The sequence below is a fragment of the Dermacentor albipictus genome, chromosome 10 (genome assembly GCF_038994185.2).
Source record: "Dermacentor albipictus isolate Rhodes 1998 colony chromosome 10, USDA_Dalb.pri_finalv2, whole genome shotgun sequence".
Lineage (NCBI taxonomy): Eukaryota > Metazoa > Arthropoda > Arachnida > Ixodida > Ixodidae > Dermacentor > Dermacentor albipictus.
Window position 1 is genome coordinate 31,782,573 of NC_091830.1, and position 22,396 is coordinate 31,804,968.

A 22,396-nucleotide genomic window follows, 5' to 3' on the forward strand; every position below is an offset into this window, starting at 1 on the left:
ACTCGCATTTCTCGTGGAACCCGTGCTCCCTCAACTTTTGCGCTAGACAGTGCGTACACATTACCACTACACCTTAAAGGCAGTAGAAGTCAACGTTGAAATGAGCTGTACCCGCGCATACATACTGTGTATGCACATGTCATTACTGCCGGCAATTTTCACCGAAACTAATCGGCATTGCGCTTGGTCAGGACACTACGGATGCAGACCACGTGATAACGCTGACCTGATGCTTTCATTCGCCCGCGGAGTAGTTCAGGCTTCCGAGACAGAAAATGTTTTCACGGTATCTCCAGCAAGCGTTCAACGCGCTATTAAAGCGAAGCCTGCCTTGCCTCTTCCTGCGACTTTCCCACTACTGCTGCTGCTGCTGTCTGGCACACCACGTCGGAGAGTGGTTCAGAGCTACTTCATAGATTACAGGGACGCGGCAAAGAGGAAAGGCAAGGGAGTCGTTTGGACCTATTCACCCCGTCAAATATGCAGAATACTCTCTGGAGCTCCCAGGTCGTCGCCACATTAGCCTCTTGACAGCTGTAATTATCCGTGACACCCCCCAAAAACATTGCAGATTGTGGCGATTACATTTCGACTAACCTGCAAGTCCAGAGGGAAGCTAGACAAAATGGTAGAGAGAAGGGGGAGATGAGGTAGAGAACGGATACGCTGTCGAGACACGAGGGAACGACAGCTTTGTCACTCTTTGCTCGCAGTTCACATACAAGGTTGGGGGGGGGGGGGGTAGGAGAAAGGTGACTCGAGAAGGCACGAAAACGCTGTTATAATAGACACGACAGTGGTTGCGGGGAAACGGGATAACTTTTAATTCAAGACACGGTAAGGTATGTTCGTACTATTTCTGAAAAAAATAAACACCGTGCAAATTCTTCAAGCGGTCAACTTACGCACGGGGGTGCAGAAGCAGAGCCACATTAAAGCGCACTGTACGGTCTTGGCGACACTACGCAAGCAGTTGCACGTCAAATCAACACTTCTGTGCCCGCCGCGGTAGTTTTGCGGCTATGGCATTGCTCGAGGTCGTGCGTTTCATCCCGACCACGGAAGCCACATTTCGACGAGGGCGAAATACAAATCGCTCGTGCACTTACATTGATGGACACGTTAAAAAACATTACGGCATCAAAGTTAATCCCGAGTCCGCCACTACGGCCTGTCTCACAATTCGATTGTTTTTGGCCCGTACAACCCCAGAATTGGATTAAAGTTCAATACTTTAGTCACGACGCGATGAGCCATGTGGGGCAATGAATATGCTCAACCCTCTAAGTGTTCATGATGTATGGAGCACAACAATGCCTCAAGCAAACACCACGCCCTGTGTGTTCTGTGTACTACGCAGACAAACAGTGGTGCACGCAAGGTGCTGTTTAACACCAACTCACCACTCGTGTTGGACTAAACGTTGACAAAATTAAAGGCCCGCCATCAACATCACCGCTAATCATCGTAAATCAAAACAAACATCACAGACAGCTTTGCTTACATCGATTACCACAGTGCGTGGGATCCGCACATTTCATTTGGCCGTGTATCTTTTGCTTACAGCTTCCTTTTACGAAGCAGCATTTCGCACTCTGCTGATGGCCTTCTCTGACCTAAATAATTTCCGGGGAGAAAATGAGCTGTCTTTAACGTTGAGAGCAACTTTCTGATCACCCATTTACTATAACATTGTTTTATTGTCTGTAAGCGATCAATCAATGAATAATATATTCTAGTCGATGTTCGCGACAGTTATGGTGGATTGCGGCAGCGGCCGGGAAACTCTCGTTGAAAAGATCGGTACAGCACGGAATTTCAACGTTTGCACTGGCGTAAGTTTCGGTCGTTTACATTCGGTTGTCGGAGCAGCACGTATTGACTGTAGAGTTACTATAAGGTGTTCAAAATTCATCACTTCAATGGCGCATTGAAGTGTAGCTGTTCACGCGATCTTTCACGACATCCCTCGGGAACTATTGTTGCCAAAATTTGCAGACAAGAAAGCCTTTCACCTCTTTGATAAAGCCGGCTTTTCAAGGAGCACATTAACGCAGTCCATGTCCCTTAATTGTCGCCGTGAGGATTCACTATAGAAGCACGCCCATCCCCCTTTCTTCTCTTTTATACAACTGGTTCTGATAAACGCTCATGTGGGTTTATATATCGGCTCTTTCCCATGTTTCGGGTGGATGACAATTTTCCCTGAAAGTTTTTCTAGCATTTGGATTTGTGCATAACTTCATTTATCTCATGGCCTCTGAGATGGGTTGAAATGAGCTCACGCCGACCGATTTTGGAGGATATGCTTATTTAATGTTCCTACGATTCGGGCTGTAAATTAATTCGGTTGCCATTATCTAGTCTTTCGACCTCCTCAGATTATAGAACGACACCTCTTCCCCCTCCCCAAAGACGCTAGATTTCAATCATTACGATTGCGGATCAGGACGAATTTTCTTTTTTTCCAACTCAGAAGCTTTCTTTCCTAGAAATCTGTATGCTCATCTTTTTCTTTGCAGCCTTATAAGAACCGATTCTTGCCTTGGTTTGCGTTTGCTGAGAGCCATATGTTTGCCACTAAATAGATACACGTAGAAAGGAAGGCACATTGACTTGTCACTGCAAGGCCTGCGTGGGGGAACCAGGTTTCGGTGGGATAAAGATTCTCGGCAGAAGCAAGAGCGTGAGCTCATCGAAGCATACTATGAAAGAAAGGAAAACTCCTATTTGTGCTAGTGATCCGTCGCTACTGCGTTGTCAATCGGTGGCTGCATCGTTCAAACGCCGGTTGTCTCAAAAGTTGCGATTAGTCAGCGCATGCCTCTGTCTATCTATCCATTCATGGTTCTGCATCCGGAATAAACCAGTTGCACGTGCCGTGGTCAATGTGTCTTTGCTTTCCCCGTCTTCGTTAGCGGTCCATATGGTTTTCTTTTTTTTCTTGCAGCTTCGTGGCTGCTTTCGGGTGGACGACTCCCTGCCCCCATCGAGCCTGATATTTTCCTCCTTTGCTTCGGTCTTTTCTTTAGCAAGCATTTGTCCATGGTTTGCTCCTTTTGTGCTGACCCTGTTCACTCTTTCTGCTGGCTCCAGAAAGCTTGACCTTCGCCTCCCGTGCCACCCTCCGGGTACCGATTATCAAGAAAAATCACCCGGCATTTTGCTTCCCACTATGTGGTTTCTTACTGCCGTCGGTAGTTGCGCCCACGTTTTTTTCCAACTTGAAAATTCCGGCGGGGGCCAGGCTGCTCGAGGCCCTTCTGGCCAATTCGACCACGTGCGCCTCCCAAGATTTTCGTTGACGTCATCGAGACTGCGAGTGACGCCACCCAGCGGTCGCTACAGGCACTGAAAGGCCTTTCTTCGCCGTGCGTGAAATCAACACGTGTATTGCCCTCGCGTTCTGCTGCGGTATTCTGGTTTGGCTTAGTGCATGTGACTGCTTGCGCTTTGTCTTGTTGGGACAACAAGAAACGGTATTGTGATGTGTTTCGCGGAGACCACCTGCCAACCGACCGAACCTCGTGTATGTATCGGATGTTGCTGAGGGCGAGATAGCGGCGAAGGTAAGACACGGATAATTATTGTACATCGAAGCCACTTCGAATCAGTAATAGTTGGTGCGTGTTCGTGCTGTGTAGCTTAGGTTCGCTGGCCTTTATTACTCTCACGTTCGTCATTTTTTTTACATGCGTCATCTGAACGAAGAATCCTTGAATGTAACGCTTCGGTTGTGCATGCTGCTGATGGCATACGCAAAGCGAACACGTGCTCTATGCAACTGCTCATGATGCTGTGACATATTTGATGTTGAGTGTGTACATGCTTTCGCGGTGCAAGTCGCTCGCGCACTTGAATTTTGGAGCTGCAATGGGGCGGGACGATCATTCTTTGTGCATGCACATTAAGCTGCAGTCCCTCTCTCAAAAGATATAAATTTCGACGCTTTACCTCTATTGCACTGCAGTGAACCCGATGTTGGAAACGAGTCGGACCGGAGCTTTCAGTGATGACTGCGATAAGCTCTGACTGGAAGCATTGCAGATGAATTGACAGCCAGTCATCTATTTTTTTCTAAACAGCGAATGCATTTGATTGAGATAATCGCAGAATGAGCGAAAATGGACGAAAAATGACTGTTCGAAAGCAGATGAACTTTCATCGCATAAAATTTCACAGGGATAACAGAATGCTGTCTTGGTATAAAATATTCGCGCGATTTTGTGGTAATGTTTGAAGCTTCTGCTGTGCTGCTGGAGAAAATCTGATCTATATTATCGACAATGCGCAGATTTTCACCGTGCTAGCTGTACGACAATATGGAGACCTCAATGACGTCACGAAAGATGGGACTTGTTTATGTATTCGCGGTACATATAATAGCAAATGTAGGTGGTGTCCAAAAACCAGACGTCTGTGACTTGTTTGCGGCTCCCGGAAACACGTCCGACGCCTTCAACCAGAAAAAGCGTTTAAGAGCCGCATTTTAAATTAAGAGGGCGCCACCATATGAGACGTGAATTTGAAGGCGGGCTGCTGTGTGAGCCGGGTGCACGCGGCTTATCTACTGGGTGGTGAGAAGGGAAACACAGTGAATACGGTGTACCACGTGAGTTGAGTTGAGTTTAATGGCACATAAGCAGCTTTTTTTTATTGAAGTGAAATGTTAGGAGAGGTTGGCGCCTTTATGGTGGCACCGGCTACTCCTTGTCACTTGGCAAACGAAACAAATTTACGTAAAAAGGGTGAATAGTGACACAAAATATAACACTCAGTAGAACACTGGGTGAATAAAAACTATACGGTCCAACAGTACATGAGTCGCAAAGTTCTGTGCATTAGTTCAGTCCACGTACACATATATAAAGACAGATGTTTTGAACAGCCAAAACACACAGCACATGTAATACACTGCAAGTACAGAACAGAATCATACATATCGCGTAAAAGTTCCGATCATCACATAACCCAATTATGGACCACGAACAACATTTATGTAACTCATTTAGCGTATTCGAATATCGGGTACCTAATATTTTCCCAAAATGTTGGTGTCCTCCAAAAACTTTTTCAGCGCAAGAAGTGCTCTTTTTTGAAGGCCCGCAGTTGGCCATGGGCCAAGTATCTTTTTAAGAGTGAATGGTCTTCTGTCTAATATACCCAAGTTAGCTTGCAGTACCGTTCTTTGTGTAGCGTATTTCGTGCATTCGAGGAGAAGATGATGCACATCTTCGTCTGGGTGGCCACAAGAACACTGCGGACCAGAGACACGTTTTATTCTGCACAAGAAGTGCTTCGTAAATGCAGTACCAAGACGCAGTCGGCGTACCAATGTTTCAAATTTTCTGTTGTCTCTTAGAGTTTCCGGCATTGATAAGTTTATACAAGGGTCTATAGAGTATAATTCCGAGTTTTTGGTTTGCTGGTCAAACCAGGTAGTTTTACTGAGGCGACAAGAAATCTGTCTCAGGATCAGACGGACTTCACTACGCAATAGGGGAAGATTGGTTGTCTCTGCGTTATTGTGCGCTCGATTCGCAGCTGCGTCCGCTGCAGTATTACCGGGAATATTGCAGTGCCCAGGTATCCATTGAAATGCAATTACGTGGTTCATTGCGGTTGCTTTAGTAAGTTCTTTGAGCGTCTCATACAATAGCGAAGTGTTCAAAGAATTTTTCTTATTGCTCTGTAGTAATGTGAGAGCGGCTTGCGAATCGCTAAAGATAACCCATTTTTGCGAATGGTTTTCTGATGTTATGAAACGCAAAGCACACAGGATTGCAAATAGTTCTGCCATGGTGGAAGATGTCTCCCGGGATAATTTAAATGTTTGCTCTAGCGCTAAATGTGGAATGACGAATGCTGAAGTCGAGGAATTTTTATGACACGAACCATCTGTATAAACGTGGATGTACTGGGGATATAATTAGTAAATTTGGAAGAGTGCTAGTTGCTGTGCGGCTACTATGAACATGTCTCTCTTTGATATAATCCCGTCAACCGATAATTCTATTTTAGGGCATGTTAACATCCAGGGAGGGTAACTAACATCCACTTTGCATAATTCAAATCTTGGTAACAATGCTCTATGTTCTCGAACAACATCGTGAATTTTGCTTTTGTTTCTTTCGGTGAGCGCGAGGTTTAATGGATGCTTCTCATGTTGGGTTAAGATGCGATAAATATGTCGGCATGTTTCAACCATTCGTATGACTGGAAATGGAGGGTGACGAGCTTCAGCAATTACTAAAGAACTCGAGGTAGCCTGCGGAACCCCAAGACACACTCGTAGCCCCCTTGCTAGTAAACGTTGAAGACGTTCCTCGGAAGTTTGCGATAATCCATGCAGAATAGGGGCCGAGTAAGCAATTTTTTGTTTTATGAGTGCATTATGAACTTGTAGTAGCGAAGAGACTGATCCTCCCCACGTTGTGCCAGCGAGTCGCCGAAGTACGTTTATTACTACGTTCGTCTGCTTTTCAATTGCGCGGATGTGCGATGTCCATGTTAGCTGGCGGTCAAGAATAACTCCAAGAAATTTATGCTCTTTCACAAACATCAAACTTTGCCCGTTAAGCGTAAGTTGGAGATTATTCAGCTGTCGTCTAGTGAAAGGAAGTACGGCTGTCTTTGCGTATGAAAGACTCATGCCTCTTTCTTTTAAAAAGGTGTCGATACTATCAAGACCCTCTTGCAGCGTTCTTTGAATGTCTTGTATATAAGATCCAGAGGCCCATATGCAGATGTCATCTGCGTACAGAGAATACTGTAGACCAGACGGTAGTTTTTGTGGCAAGGCTGCCATGACACAGTTGAATAAAAACGGACTGAGAACGCTGCCCTGCGGAACGCCCTGCGTGATGCTGTGATAATTACTTTCTCCTTCAATAAGCAGCTTAGGCTATCATGCGCCAAACACTGTGAGTAGTTCGTACTAACTGTCACCACGCGGATGCTGCATTGAAAAGATGAGTTACTGCAGGCCCTTCGCGATTGTTGTAGAGCCCATGCCCCTCTTGCCAGCAACTAGAACGCGATTGCAGGAAACGGTGAGGAGGAAAAACTCGTGGAAGAACTGTCCTTGCTGCCAGTCCTGAGCTGCGGATTCCTGGAAAACAGGTTGCAGGAAGACGTGCGCATCAATCGGCAGCATGAGTCATTGATCGTGGATAGGGATTGATATTTTTTTCAAGTGATTACTTGTAAAAATCTGTGCGATTTGTGCTTGGACTGGCTTTGAATGTGTCGAGCTCGCAGATGACACAGAGAAACAAAGATAAAAAAAGCAGGAGTACTAACTAATGTATACTACACCTGGTAAATGAAAGAGGGGGAAAGAATTGTTTTTGTACCCTTGAGCTCGACATGATGTTCTGTTTCCACACTCACACGTGGCATAAATGAATGGCACAGGCGAATACTCTGCGAGTTCATTTCTTCGAATTTCCGATCGCAACGTTGCTGTAAGAAATCTCGTGGGCAGCTAACAAAACCCCCCATAGGCCTCCATTCTCTTGAATGCATTCTTTGAATCGGCAACTTGATACCCATATGCATTGAACATGCACGCGCGGCAATGATAATCCCGCAGCAGCGATAATTTGATAATTTCCGATGGCTTCCACTATGAAATGGGACGACAGCCACCTGAAAATCCTGCTTGAGCTAATCAGGCTTTAATACACATGTTACAGTCGAGCCTATTGTATATCTCTGTATTGTATGTTCTTTCTTTTAATGCTAAGCCTTCTTTGCCTCATCCTTCGGCTTTCCCACTGCTGCTGCTGTGGGCTGCTGCCGCGCACACCGCGTCGGTTGGTGGTTCAGAGAGTAAGAGAGAAAAGGCGACGGGAGAACCTCGCTTTCCCCCCACCACGTCGAATGTGCACAATGCCTTCTGCAGCTCCCTCGCCGTCGCCACATTAGCCGCTTGACAGCTGTAATCATCCGTGATGCTTCTCAGAAACATTGCAGAAACTGCAACGCTTCCCTTTCTACCAGCGTTCGAGGCCAGAGGGGACGCAGATAGAACTGTGCAGAGAAGCAGGCGAGGGAGAAGAGGCAGTTCTAATATAAGAGAGGGGGGAGGTGACATGAGAAGGCAAAGAAAGCCCACTACTATACGACAGTCGCTGCGGGGAAACAGGATAAGCTTAAGTTCAAGATACGATACAGTACGTTGCTGCTATTTCTGAAAAACAGACGCCATGCGAATATATCAAGCGGGCAACACGCGCAGGGCGTGCAGAAGCAGAGCCGCATTAATTAAAGCGCACCGCAGGAGTCCAGGAGACATCCAGACAGGAGAAGTCCAGGAGACACTACAGAAGCGGTCAACCGTAAAATGAACACTTTCTGTGGCCTCCGCGTAAGCTTTGCGGCTATGGCATTGCTAGAGGTCGTGGATTTGATTCCTGTCGCGGTAGCCGCATATCGACATATTTTTTGTTTCTTGAAAGATTGTTGTGCTTTATCAGCACAAATCACTTGAAGCTTGTCATTTGCGAGGATTTCAATATTAATCTTCTGGCAAATACGCCGAAGTCGCGAAGATTGCAGATTATTCTTGATTCTTTCTGCTGGAGAAACGTAATTATGGCACCCACACGAATTTGCACAAATTCCGAAAGCTTGCTTGATTTGTTTATCACAAATAGCTCGGGCGGCTATGTGCAGTCTGGTGTAATTGAAGGAAACATAGATCACTCGTCCGTGTACATGACATATAAGGTTAATCGCGCATTTTGGAAGTAGTGTCATCGTTCTGAGCCACTTCAAATTCAAGCAATTAATCAGAAAACTCTAGAAAATTTTCGCACAGAAATAAAAAAAATTAACTTCAGCTCTGTACTTGACTGCACAGACGCAAATGAAGCGTATAATATATTTATCAATACACTTTTAAAAGTTTACGGAGTTTGTTTCCCGTACAAAAAATATAAAAAATCGAGAAAGATCAGGAAACAATGGTTTACTGAAGAATGCCTCAGAATGATCCGTGAAAAAAATTATTTGTACGCAAAGTTTCTTAAGACTCGGGGTCCGGCGGACTTCACTTCCTTGAAAACATACAGAAACTCTTTAAATAATACCCGTGTCACACGGGCGTTTGGAAGGCCTTCCAACCGATAGTCAGTTGACTCAAAGGTCAAATTCGAGCTGCCACACGGGCCGTTTCGAAGGCCGTCGAGTCAATAGTCTATTGAGTCAACGGACCACGTTACAACTCTATCGAAATCTCGATGGCCTTTGAGCAACGGAAGCGGAAACAGCGCGTACATGCCCTCTCGTTCACAGTGTGCTCGTACTCACGGTTAGAAAAAAAACATGAAACCAAAATGCTCTAAAAATACTATATATGAGTGTTATTAATTATTCAATAAAGTATTTTTGCCACTTGACATGTGCGAACACACACCAAAACGGCGGCCGCATGAGCGGCGCCAGCGTTGCCGCAGTTTCGCTACTCAACAACTTGAAAGCTAAACATATATGTATGGCGATGTATAAACAAATGTTTGTGTATAAACAAACAAAAGAAATTATAGGGCTTTTAAGAGGTTTTAATGTTGTTTAACTTTTCGTGACATGAAAACGAAAATAAAGATCCGCAGCGCCACACAATTTTGCGAGAAACGCCTGAACCGCTCAACGGCCTTTCAAAAGTGCCGTGTAGCAGCGCGACAACTCCTTTGAGTCGATAGAGTTGTGGCGTTTCGAAGGCCGTCGACTGGAAGGCCTTCCAAATGTGCCCGTGTGACACAGGTATAAGTTATTCAGAAATGCCAAGAACAGACATTTTGAAAACGTTTTTAATGGAGCGGGAACTAGGAGCGATGTCGTTTGGCGTGAAGTAAATAAACTTCTACTGCCGGAATCTAATCATGAGCAGAAATTAGAGCTGACACTTGATAACAAAGCAATTAGTGGTGAAGAATTAGGTGATAAATTTAGCAACCACTTTGCGTCTTTAACCCCAAGCACGTATAATATAAATGCGACTTCCTTTCTGAGTACTCTCAATGCTTACACAGCTTTTTTATGCGAAGCATATTACGAGGGCTCAACCCAGCTCCTCAGGCGCGGCGGTGACCATGAAATCACGTGACACCGTGACGTCACGACAGAGGAGAAGTGGCTTTGGCTCAACTCTTGCAAGACGGGCTGGGTGGGAATCGAACCAGGGTCTCCGGAGTGTGGGACGGAGACGCTACCACTGAGCCACGAGTACAACGCTTCAAAGCGGTACAAAAGCGCCTCTAGTGAATGCGGTGTTGCCTTAGAAACGCGCTGTTTCTAAGGCGTGCGTCTCTTGCTCAGGCGCACATTTCGTTGCCGCGCCGAACGCTGCTTTGCTCGACGCTCACCGCGTCCAATGCGGGGCGCGTAGTCGCTGCCCTGTAGCCCATTGTCTTACACCCCTTGGCGGGTCGACGGGAACGCTGTCGCGTTCCACTCTTGAAGGCGAAGAAGTAATGCATGAGTTGTTTCTTCGTCTAGCCGAACCAAATATAGCCAAGCAACAGCAGTTCACCAGGCTAAACAGTGGTTCAACAACTAAAATAAAGGCTAGTATGCTTCGCATCCTGGGCTTAACCTTACCTAAGCCACAGCCATTTTTTTTAACCTGCTATACCAGAAGTATACCCGACCTTTGTCTTTAAAAAACAGCACATCGTGCGATATAGATGGATTGCACATTATACCCATTAAGCTTGTGCTTGATCTTTTGTTACATGTGCTTATTCTCATTTTTAACATTTCCTTATTAAACGGCGTCTTCCCTGAAAAAATGCAACAAGTGAAAGTGATTGTTATATTTAAGTCCGGAAACAAAAACGATTTAAGAAATTATAAGCCAATATCTATACTTCCTGTATTTTCGAAGGGTCTCGAAAAGATCATTTGCGCGAGAATTAAGTCATTTTCTGATAAACATAGCATCCTAACAGATATGCAGTTCGGTTTCTGGCAGGGAATGTCTATAGAGCTTGCCTTGCTGATGCAAAAAGAAATAATTTTAGATAACTTTGAGAACAAAATGTTAACTCAAGGTGTATTCGTTGACTTTTCTAAGGCTTTCGATTCGGTTAACTATAAAACCCTATCTTCAAAATTAAACCATTTGGGATTTCGAGGGATTCCCCTTAAACTTTTGAAATCATGTCTTGAGCACAGAAGGCAGTGCCTCGCAATTGGATCAAAACTTTCGTCAGCAAGAGAACTAACACAAGGCGTTCCACAAGGAAGTGTACTCGGACCGATTTTATTCAACATTTATATTAATGACATAACTAATATTAGTGAACATTCATAATTCATAGTCTATGCGGATGATACTAGTTTTTTTTCAGATCACTTGATATTGTACAACTTACAAATATGGCAAACAAAACTTCAAACTTATTGCAAAGGTGGAGTAATCTAAACTCATTAGCAATTAATGGATATAAAACTAAGGCTGTGTTGTTTACGCCACCACAAAAACAAGTGAACTGCAATACTGTTCTTTACCTCGGCACAGAAAGGATAGAATTAGTCGATAATGTCAAAACGTTAGGTGCAATTTTTAACAAACATTTGATTTGGGATACACACATGGAGCGTATTATGTCCACTTTGGCGAGAGCATGTGGGATAATCTGTCGATTACGACACATACTGCCCTCTAAGGTAAAACTGATGTTACGTAACAGTCTCTTCCTTTCACATGTTAGCTATTGTAATCTAGTATGGGGTACGAGATCGCAAGAAAACATATGAAGCTTAAAAACATTACAAAAGAAAACTGTCTGACATGTTGTCAACGCACCGTCTGATGCACATAACTCGAGATATTTCGTGCTCTTAATATGCTTCCTATTGAATATTTGTATGATTATAACTTAGTCTTAAAAATTAAAAAAATATTTTCGCTGTAACAACGTTTTCATAAACTTATGCAACTTAGTCAAATCAAGGGAAATGTTATATCAATTAAAAACACACACCTTTCACAAGAACTAATTATGGTTTCAAGCGATTGCAGTACCAGGTGCCGAGAATATTAAACGTGACACATGCTTCCCATACCGAACTAAATGCTATTACCAGAAAGGCACTGAAATAAAATTTAATTATTAATGGTCAAATTTTATAAATCATAACATTTGCATTTTTTAATTTTTTCTTTTGATTTTTTATTCATGTTAGTTTTTTAGCATGTTCCAAATCTCGCTTTTCCATCGTTCCGCATTTCTTTTTTTCTGTTCCTCTGAACATTGCCGTTACATTCTGAGTATAATTGTTGGTATTTTTAAAGTGTATTTTTTCAGGTGTTGTTTATAATTTGTGCATTATCTTCTTTCCTCCCCATTTTCTGGGCACAGATGTATGCCTACATGTACAGATGCAAATATGTAAAGATGCTGGGTTAGTGTAACTACGCATGTGGAATATATGTATTATATCTGTTATAAATGTTCTGATATGAATATCAATGTCTGTATGATATGAAATTGTTTTGTACACAGTTAACAGATTCTCTTTGTGAATATGCTGCAACTGTTCGTCAAAGACAGGGGACAGGAACCTCGCCAAGCTGCGATTGTGCAGCTTTTTGTTCCTGCTCTTGCGGTTTCTTTTGCTGTAAAAGAGGAAAATTCGAAATAAAGTTGAAGTTGAGTTGAGAAAGGGGCGAAACAGAAAACGCTCGTGCACTTAGATTTTGGGACACGTTAAAGAACATCACGGTGTCAAAATTAATCCGGAGTCCGCCACTACGGCTTGCCTCGTTATCCGAGTGTGGTTTTGGCACGTGTAGCCCCATAATCAAATTCAAGTTTAAGACTTCTGCCACAATGCGATGCCCCATGTGAGGAAATGACAACGCTGAACTCTCTCAGAAGATATAAAATATGGCACAGGAATCCCTCAAGAAAACACCTCTCCCTGTGTGTTCTGTGTACTACGCAAGACAAACAGCACCGGTACACGCAAGGTGACGTTTAACATCAACTCACCACTCCCGTGGTAGCCTAAACGTTCAAGAAATGAAGCTTTAGCCGTCGAAATCACCGCTAATTCTCGCCAATCAAAGCATCCAGCACGGAAAGCTTTGCTTACATCGATTCCCACAGTGCTTGGGATCTGCATAATTTTTTTTTCATTCAAACCGTGTCTTCTGTGCGGCGGGCTTCCTCGCCGTGCATCGTGGGAAGGGTTGCGACGCCATTACTATTGGGGTCGATCGTCCGCTCTAGAATTACTATATATGCTACCAAAGGTAGCAGAGTTGAGCGTCTGTTTTATCAACGCCGCTCGTGCCTCCATAGGCAGAAGGCTATCACGTGGGTCCCATACAATCATGCACTGCGGAGAAGCTGGCGATCAGGCCACTTTTTTGTATTCCCTGGCGCCGCCGGTGGAGCGAACTGGATGATTGACACTTCTCGACGTACCCATCGCCGTGGTTCGGTGCTTTATTCCTGATATGCCTCCCGGGCAGCCACTTGATAACTCCTTTCCGAGAGAATCTTTGGGGCTGGGCATAGGAAGGCTATAAAATGATCGATGGTTCGTGCAAGAGCTAAGACAGCTTGTTAGTAAATAGGTGCTAGCCCATGTTCATAAATCGGCCGCTTCTCAGTGGTCTCCTCCACCGGTCCGAGACACTTCCTCAGCGGCCGGGAAAAAAAATCTGAGATCACCTTTTCACGTGACACGTGTTTTGTTGATATGTGGTGCCCCTTTACGCCTGCTTTCTGGATCATGTAACCTTAGCAACGCGCTACGGATAGCAATGTTTTGTATTCTGCAGGCCCGGTGCTGAAATTGAGCCCCCCCCCCTCCCCCCTCAGTGATTCTAACTGCATGCTGCCACTTTCTTCTTGCAGAGCCTGTGAAGCGAAGAGTTGTGGTGCGCCCTCCAGGGGGCGCCCCCTCAGGTCCCACGACGAACACCCGAAGTTCATGAGGGGTTGGATACCCTGGCGGGCCCTCTGGTTGGCCCTGCTGTTCACTGGACCATGCTCCTGGACAGTCGGTGGGAAACCTTAGACACGCAAGTGTCGCTGTACAGCGCTTCCTGCTGCGTGCCTGCCTGACTGCCGATTGAGTAGAGAGTTTTAACCTGTCCGTGAGCGCATTACTTCTTTACGCTACACGAATACTCCGGAGACAGACATGCGCAGCAGCGCTGGTTACATACAACTACTACAACTAGAGCATGCATAAGTATAGATGGTTTGCGTTGAAGTCGTTGCGGCCGCCATCTTTCGGTACGCGAACGCCGAGAAGCTGCGCAAACAAGGAACGCCGAGCGACAAATCGACAGCAGCGATAACCTAGTGAAAAACGGTCGCCGTCGAAAGCAAAATAATGTACGCGTGATAATATGATGGCATTGACGTTGTCGTAACCGCCACGTTCGGGTGCTAGCACAGTGAGAAACTGCGCCTGTGACGTCACGGGAAAGCTATCTATAATGACAACAGCTTTGTTCTGCCCATCTGCTGTTGAAAACGCGCCTGCAGCAACAGTCAATAGCCGTACAGTAGATTTGTTTTTCTCCTTCTGCGATAACAATGGAGGACGCAATGACGTCTCTAAGGCAATGGGGTTCGAGTAAGCGGCACAAGGTATCTCTATCAACGATGCTACTGCCATCGGTATCTGCGGTGTTCCGGCATCCGGCAACTGTAACATGTTTACGGAAAGTGTAAAGCTCCCGTTGGCTCCCGTAAGTTTACTTCGACTGATGTATACTTCATTTATTACATATAGCACATACTTTATTTATTACATATAGTACATACTTCATGGCGGGTGCAAGCCAGGTATGCAAAGAAAAATGCACGGAAGATATTAAGGAGGGGCTACAGAGTGCGAAGATATGGCAAATCTTTAAACTGTTCCGTTCCATTATAATTCTTGGGGAAAAAGGTATTTCAACACATTGATTCTTGAGAAGTATATGGGGATAAGTAACGTGACTCGACGTGTGGTGTGTGTATGTCGTTGCTAAAGGTGACAGGTGGTGGTTGGCGTCGACAGGGTGGTTCGTTAGTCAGGAGAAGGGATAGGAATCGAATCGGCCGATATATTCTGTGTAAATAGAATATTTGTCTCGATAGCTTTCTTTCAATCTTTGGGTGAAGGATTCCTGTTTGGAATACTTCAAGCAAACAAATCTGATGTCTTTTAATGTGTTATGCATTCATTTTTTTACACTCGAGCACAAACTGACTCATACATGCTTCAGAATGATAGTACAGATGTGAAAAAGAGTGTGAGTGTGTGATAAAAAAAAAACCCTGCGAACTTCATCTCCTGGTCCCATCGTGGGTGGAGCCACTGACGTGATCTTCGGGAGCCTTCGGTTTTAGCTCCCCAAGATCTCAGTCCCTCAGGATTCAAATAAAGTTCTTGTCATGTCATGTCCCCAGTAGCCCAGTGGTTATGGCGTTACGATGCATAGCTCGATGTCGCGGGTTCGTTTCCGACCGCGGCGGCCGCATCTCGATGGAGGCGAAATGCAGGAAACGCCCGAGCACTTAGATTTAGGTGCATTTGAAATATCTCCAGATGGTCAAAATAAGACGGGAGTCCCCCCACTACGACGTGTCTCATAATCAGATCGTGGTTTTGCTACGTGATAATCCACAATGTAACTTCCTTTTTTGATTGACAAGAGGTGTGATTGGACGTGGCTATCAACGGGAATGAATGCCGGTGGGTTCCAGTGCACGTGAGTACTAACTTACGAGTTTGCTACATATGTGAGGACGCGAGTATCAGAATTAGTGGGTGCTGAGTTTGAACGAAAGCGAGTGAGCGTTGGCGACTGTGCTCGGGCACGAGCGGAGAGCGCGAGTTAGTACGCGTGCGTATTAGCGAGTGTGCAGCCGTAATAGTATTGGTGAGTTAGTACCCACTCATCGTGCCGATCTGAGCTCTGTAGCGTCTGTTCAGCCTTTGGCATCCGTACTCCCCACTGTCCACACTTTGAGTCCCCCTCGTCTCCTACACGCAGACAGCCTGGCCCTCTTCGAGAAATGCATGCCGGACCTGGGCTGCTTCCAAAGCGGTGGCCACTGGTTCCACCTGCTGTACCGGCCGGTGTCGTTGCTGCCCGACGACCGGCATCTAGTCAACACGACGTTCCTGCTCTTCACGCGGAGCAACCCCGTGGTCCAGGAGTACTTGCAATCCGACGTCGATCATCTGCAACACAGCACCGTGTTCCGGCCGCGGAGGCCTACCAAGATCATCGTACACGGCTTCATGGACAACATCCTCGTCGGAAACTGGCTTTTCGTGAGTGCGCGCTAACCACGCGCGGGCACAGATTTCAGTCATTCGGCCACTGGCCGCAGCTTGTTGCGGAGCGAAGCGGAACTGGGGCAAGCAAGGAATGCGGGATGGTCTACATAGCCACACAAAGCATGCATGAGCCTTGAATCGTCAGGGGAGACCTGAAGTGTCAAGATGACACGTGTTGGGGAGTTCGAGCACGAAGGAATTCTAAAATCGTTTGTTTGGTTTAATTTCTTTAAGCGGCCGTGGTCTAGTTCTCAAAGCTGTGTCTGTCCTGGCCTATCCACGCGGGAAAAATATAACACAAGAAATTATACGAAGGAACGGGCAGATACGAAAACCTTCTTGGAGTTTCTTGGGTCTTTTTGATCCGTCGTAGTTGCCGCAGCTTAACGCAATGCCTCTTCCAGTGTGCCAGTTTTTTAATTAACGGGAATAACTTGAGGGTAAGCGGAAAAACAGCACAAAACGGAATTATTTTCCGTTCAGCATGAATGAGCTCGGGCGTGGTTGTCGTCGTTGCACGAACACGTTCATGATCCGTTAGTTCAGGTCATCGTTAGGTGACCTTGTTAGTTGAGAAACAAATTCCTCGCCAGCTTGATGCCTCCCATGGTATGCAGTGAGGATGGTGTCGTCCGCCTGGCGGGTTGGGTGAACCGGTCGAGATAATGGGAGAAATTGTGCAGACTAACTTGCTTCTCTCGCTCTGTAAGAGAATTTCGAGCAAGTGATTTCGTAATAACGCTGATGTCGTCGTATAAGAACCAAACCTGTTTAGGCTTAGCACATATCTTGTGTGTGTTCTGATTACTACTAGCATTGAAGCCAGTCTACTTTAATGACTAGGAATACTGCTTGGAGTCGAAGTGCTGGAACGTGTCTCTGCGACTTGACGTCGCCTCGTGTCGGTGAAATGGTATCACAAAAAAGTATCGCTATATTTTAAAAACTTTGGTTGTTGAAAGTGCTTAAAGTTATTCAATAGTACAGTCTTGATCAAAAGTTTCCAAGGAACAGCGTCGGCGGACACATTGACAGGTGCTGGGTGCTCCTGACCCAATTTAGCCTTGGAAGCTGTGGCTGGTGGTGAGAAACAGTGCCCCTTGCCCACCTCAGAACCTTGGAGTTCTTGGGCTCGTATATATGCACCTTATCCAGCTTTTTTGGACATCAGGGTTCGCTGAAGTGCCATCCCATGGTCTAGTGACCTTAAACTTTTCAAACTTCCCGCGGAAGCGTAGTGATCGCGTCAACGAAACAAAAATAAAAGAATGAAAAGCTATGCCTGCGCGTTGAACTTTACGACGAAGATTGTACCGCCGGCGTTATCAGTGTTCTGGATAAAGAGGGGCCGCTCGTCGGCTGGAAATTACTTGTCATCCTAAGAACGTCTAGTCACGACGAAGGAAACCCAGCGGTGATTGTGGGCTTTTCAGTGGCTTCCCGAAAGCGACCACGGTATTCTTTTCTTTTTCTTTTTTTTAATGGCTCGAAGTCAACGGGCTATAGTATAATCGTCGGCAGCACTTCGCGACAGCTTTAGCTCGGGCCTAACTGCGATGTCGCCTATTAAAATGCATGTAAAACGCAGAAACGCTTTCCTGAGATAACCACTGGGCCGATTTTGATGAATTTTGTTGTAATTGAAAGAGAAGGTTAGGTTCTAGTGAATGTAGGATGCAGAATTTCTAATTATTTCTGGATGCTTTAAAAGAAATTTTCAAAAATTGTTAAGCCTGCAAAAAAAAAACAACTACGAAGCTTACAATTTTGCAGCTCTGCTCCTAGAATAGATATCTCAATTCTGTAAACTGCATCCATGAAAACATCCAAAGCGGACAAGTTTGATGTGTATATTTATATCCTACGTGAATTTGTTACATTGTTTACAAGGGTTTCGCAAAAGTTATACTCACAAATTAGTGTTATTCTTTATAGTCATGTATAATTTATCAATTTTATCGGCTTTAGATGTTCTTCTAGGTGCAATTGACGAAATTGTGATATACCTATGGATTGCTGAGTAACAGATAGTTTCGCTTTGTAAATATATGCGATTTCTGCCTGTTTTATAAACTATGACTGCCTAAATGAAAAAATCGCAACCAACAATACGTATATTCAATTTTTTTTCTTTTAATTACAATAAACCTCATCAAATTTGGTGCTGTGGTTTCCGAGAAAAACGATTTCTCATTTCCATATATCTATATAGGAGGTCTGAGCTAAAGCTTTCTCAGCGTCGCGCTCAGTCTACGAGAAAGGCCGTTGTGAAAGGCTTTTGTTTTTCACCTATCGGTTTTGTTAAGGTACCCCCTATTATTTCCCTAGCAATTTTGCTTTCCGTACTGATGACCGCAGCAACTGCAAATCGCGAAAAAACGTGATTAGGTATTAAGATGGACGCATGAACAAGTTGGTTTTGTACCTTGGGGCAAAAGGTATGACAAACTAATTATGCGGATTGTTCCTTTCGTCCATTAGCATACTATGGTCGAAGCGGCTCACAATATCACGTCACATTTACTGGCCGCCGGGCCAGGCACACTTTTGGGCATGACATATACAGTAATTGCATTTCGTTGTCAAAGCACTGCCTTGTCACGGTTATGCACGTGCGTGAATGATGACCACTATTTAAGGTTATTGTGCAGTAATACATGCAGGGTTTGTCTGTTCCCCATATTGTCTACCATGTTGCCGTTCTGCCTTGATGATATAGCCGCAATGCAGACTCGCAGGTATCGAATGCAAAAAAGGCTGCCCACACACCCAAAGGCCTCGCGCACAATTCCTCGCACTTACTTGCATTAAAGAGCTGTGCGACTGTCGAGGACATTTTTAAGGAATGTTGGCAGTTCGAGCAAGGTGACAGTCGGCCCATGAGACAATTTGTTCGCATCCTCATTGCGTGAAAATAGGTATCAGCCTTCGAAGAATGACACCGTAGAGTGCATTGTAATTAATGTGATGGAGTGGGCGCCTCAAATTTCAGACCCATGCCTCACCCTGTAAGACTGACGACTACGCATCTCGCTTATATGGGTAGTCATCCGATAGTTGCCGGGCGCTGGCGTCGGCCATAGGATCTACTGGACCTCTCTTCAATACTTGCCGACATTCTCACCTTATTTCGTAGCATCGGGTTTCAGCTGAACTCTTTCAACAGCCAATTTATTTGTCCCGAAATTTGGCCAATCTGCCAACGTACATTAGGTTTTTTGATCTTTAGGTTATCTTTAAGCTTAAGTTATAGCTTCCGTAAGACTTCCATCCTGTTCACCTTTCCTAATTAAGATGTCCGCATACTTGTCGGCGTCTGTTCATATTTTGGGGGATTTGTGATAGGCCTTCAAACCATAGCACGGCTCCCTGGCCGTGCTGCTCAAAAAGTCATTTTATTTTCCCGAGGCCATCTACAAGCTTCTGCCTTCTTACCGTCCATCAACTTCCTGAATTCACTATGAACTGAAGCCCATTCCGACGACTACATTCCCACGGAAGTCGGCAGTCATGCCATGGCTGTTGGATTGAAGCCGTTTAAATCAAGTCTTTGTTTGAAGCATTGTTGTGCACCATTGGTTACAACCTATGAAAAAGTTGAGCATTGTCATTGCCTCACATGGCACATCGCATCATGGCAGATGTGTCGGCAGAATTATGAGGCTATACGTGCCAAAACCACAATCAGCTTATGAGGCACGCCGTAGTGACGGACTCAGGACCACCTGAGGTTCTTTAATGTGCACCTAAATCTAAGTACACGGGTGTTTTCGCGTTTCGCCCCCATCAAAACGCGACCGCCGTGGCCAGGATTCGATCCCGTGACCTCGTGCTAACGGCGCTCTTTACGCAGCACTTTCGTCTTAAGCGTGGTTGTGGACATGAGTGAAGGGCAGGAGGGTAACACGCCACCCCGAAATACAGCATTCGGAATAACCCTTTGTTCGACTATTGCACATATGTCAAGGGCCGACGAAACCAACCACCTTCAACTCGGTATCAGATTAAAAAGTTGGGAACTGGGATGGAACTTTTTCAAGCAGGTAGGCTTTTAATTATCAAGGACATTTCTATTCAAGTTTCCTTCTTTGTCATGAGGTGAAAGCCGACTAATAAGCATTTATATTTTCTTTATTATTAAGACCTCCTGTTAATACAAGGCTGCTGTCTTTTACAAACTGCTAAATTAATTATTAAGTTATGAATAATATATTATTGTGTTAAATGTGTAAACGCACACGCAAAAAAGTCCTAGTCGATTTCCCAGTATTGACTCAATGAAAATGTAGCACGTCTGTACCGTCACGTTGTAGTGATGCGGAGAACAAGGCACTTCCAAATGGGAGAGTCACGAATCTAACTCAATATAGGATGAGCTTCCATTGAAAAAAAAAGAACAAAAATCACAACGATGGCTGCGCGCAAAGTCGTGCTTCCTCTGAATTCGATCTACGGATCAGATTGGAATGCTCGTGCATTGCATCGCAACCTCGGGATTTCAAATGTCATGAAATGTGACCGTGACTGTACGCCGGTGTGGGCTTCACGTGCGCAATCTTATTAAACACCGCTCTTTCGCCACTGAACCCATGGCGACATTCTGGATATTAGAAATACGTGCAGGCACGTCTTGAGCTAACCGATAACTTTGGAACATTGGTTAGACACTAAAGAAAGCTCACGCCCCCCCCCCCCCCAAATTATAATAGTGTACAATTGCTTTACCACGCGCTCATAGTACTCGTGGTAGAAAGGGCTTCCAAAATTGCACAGCAGCGCCGACGTACCAAAAATTCAAGACCTTAACATCTTCCAAGTACTCATAGTTATCAAACCAGTATTCCGTGTGTCAATGTAGCCCTATAGTCCAGGGGCCAGTTCCACCACGGGCATTGTCTAAGCTCATATTTCACATGAACGTACTTATGGCGGCATTCATTGTCAAAAAATTACAGTATTTTCTTCTTTAGGTCTTAACCACGTCGCCTTACCGTAAGACAGCCTAAATATATGCAGCAATATCCTCATCCTAATACTTCAGTACGTTTCGTTCTAACGTGCATGTCAGCGCTGCTCCATATGTTATAATGTACTGAAGATGTACACAATGCGTTTCCCCGGTTGGCTGTTCTTTTTCTAATGACGGCAGGAGACCGAGTGTAATGCGAGCAACGTTCAGAATTCTAATCGGCAGCGAGCACAGTGTTCTCACGCACCTTGTGTGATATACCGTAGGACTTTGGTGCTGCTTGTATAATTTAAGAGAATCGATTTCAAAAGCAGAAGTGCATCGTTGGGCACATGCGTTTAAGTTCATGAACTTGATCAGCGTTAAGAAAACCTATCCAAGCGTTCAAACTTGCTTTATAACAAGACTACTGCACCATCAATATGCCGGCTGCTTTTAACTGCATCAAATAAAACTACTAAACCAATACAAATATTGGCGGCACCATTTTATAATTCGATTGTACAGAGCGGTAACCTCTAGATACGGAGTAAGTTGAGAAGTTGTGTGCGTAATCGACGAAGCCACGTTAATTACATTTTCAATACTTGATATAGGTGGCTAAAATAAATGAGTAGTTTGTAGCCCCTCCTCGCAATCACATTGCCGAGCAAAGAAATTTCAATTGAAGATGCCTCTGTAAGAGCTATCTGAACAAATACTTTGCAATTGAACGCTCTCCGAAAGCGCAACTAATGCAGAAAAGCAAGTCTGTAAGGTCAACGTGACCACACCTAGCCTTTTGTGATGTCATCAATAGTATAGCTCCCTGAGCACGTTCATTGCGGAAAGTACGCTTTCAATTTTTATTCGCGTTGTTTTTTTGAAGGCAAGCACTTTGAAGTTTTAATGTGAATACAGCAGTGAACGCCTGCCACCGGAAGAAGTTTGCTTGGTCGCTGAAGCGATAAATGACGCAATGATGGTGCAGATTAAGCGCGTCGCTGGCATCAAGACAATGCGCTGCCGCCGAGGCAATGAAGATAACGAAGGTGAAACGCTTGGTAGCAGCTCACGGAGCCGTGCCAATGATGATGGGGCCATCGTGACGAAATCTGGAGCGGCGATATTGAAACTCGGGCA

General features: G+C 44.9%; 1 protein-coding gene across 3 annotated transcripts in view; it reads left to right on the plus strand.

Moving 5' to 3' along the window:
- LOC135912249 (pancreatic triacylglycerol lipase-like) overlaps positions 1-22,396 on the plus strand; it is a 48,661-nt gene that overhangs the window by 9,540 nt on the left and 16,725 nt on the right. For all 3 annotated transcript variants that reach the window (XM_065444629.2, XM_065444631.2, XM_065444633.2), the window contains 2 exons: positions 13,878-14,026; positions 16,016-16,299. In XM_065444629.2, the coding sequence (XP_065300701.2) occupies positions 13,954-14,026; positions 16,016-16,299 (357 nt within the window). In that variant the 5' untranslated portion in view covers positions 13,878-13,953. The remainder of the gene's footprint in view (positions 1-13,877; positions 14,027-16,015; positions 16,300-22,396) is intronic.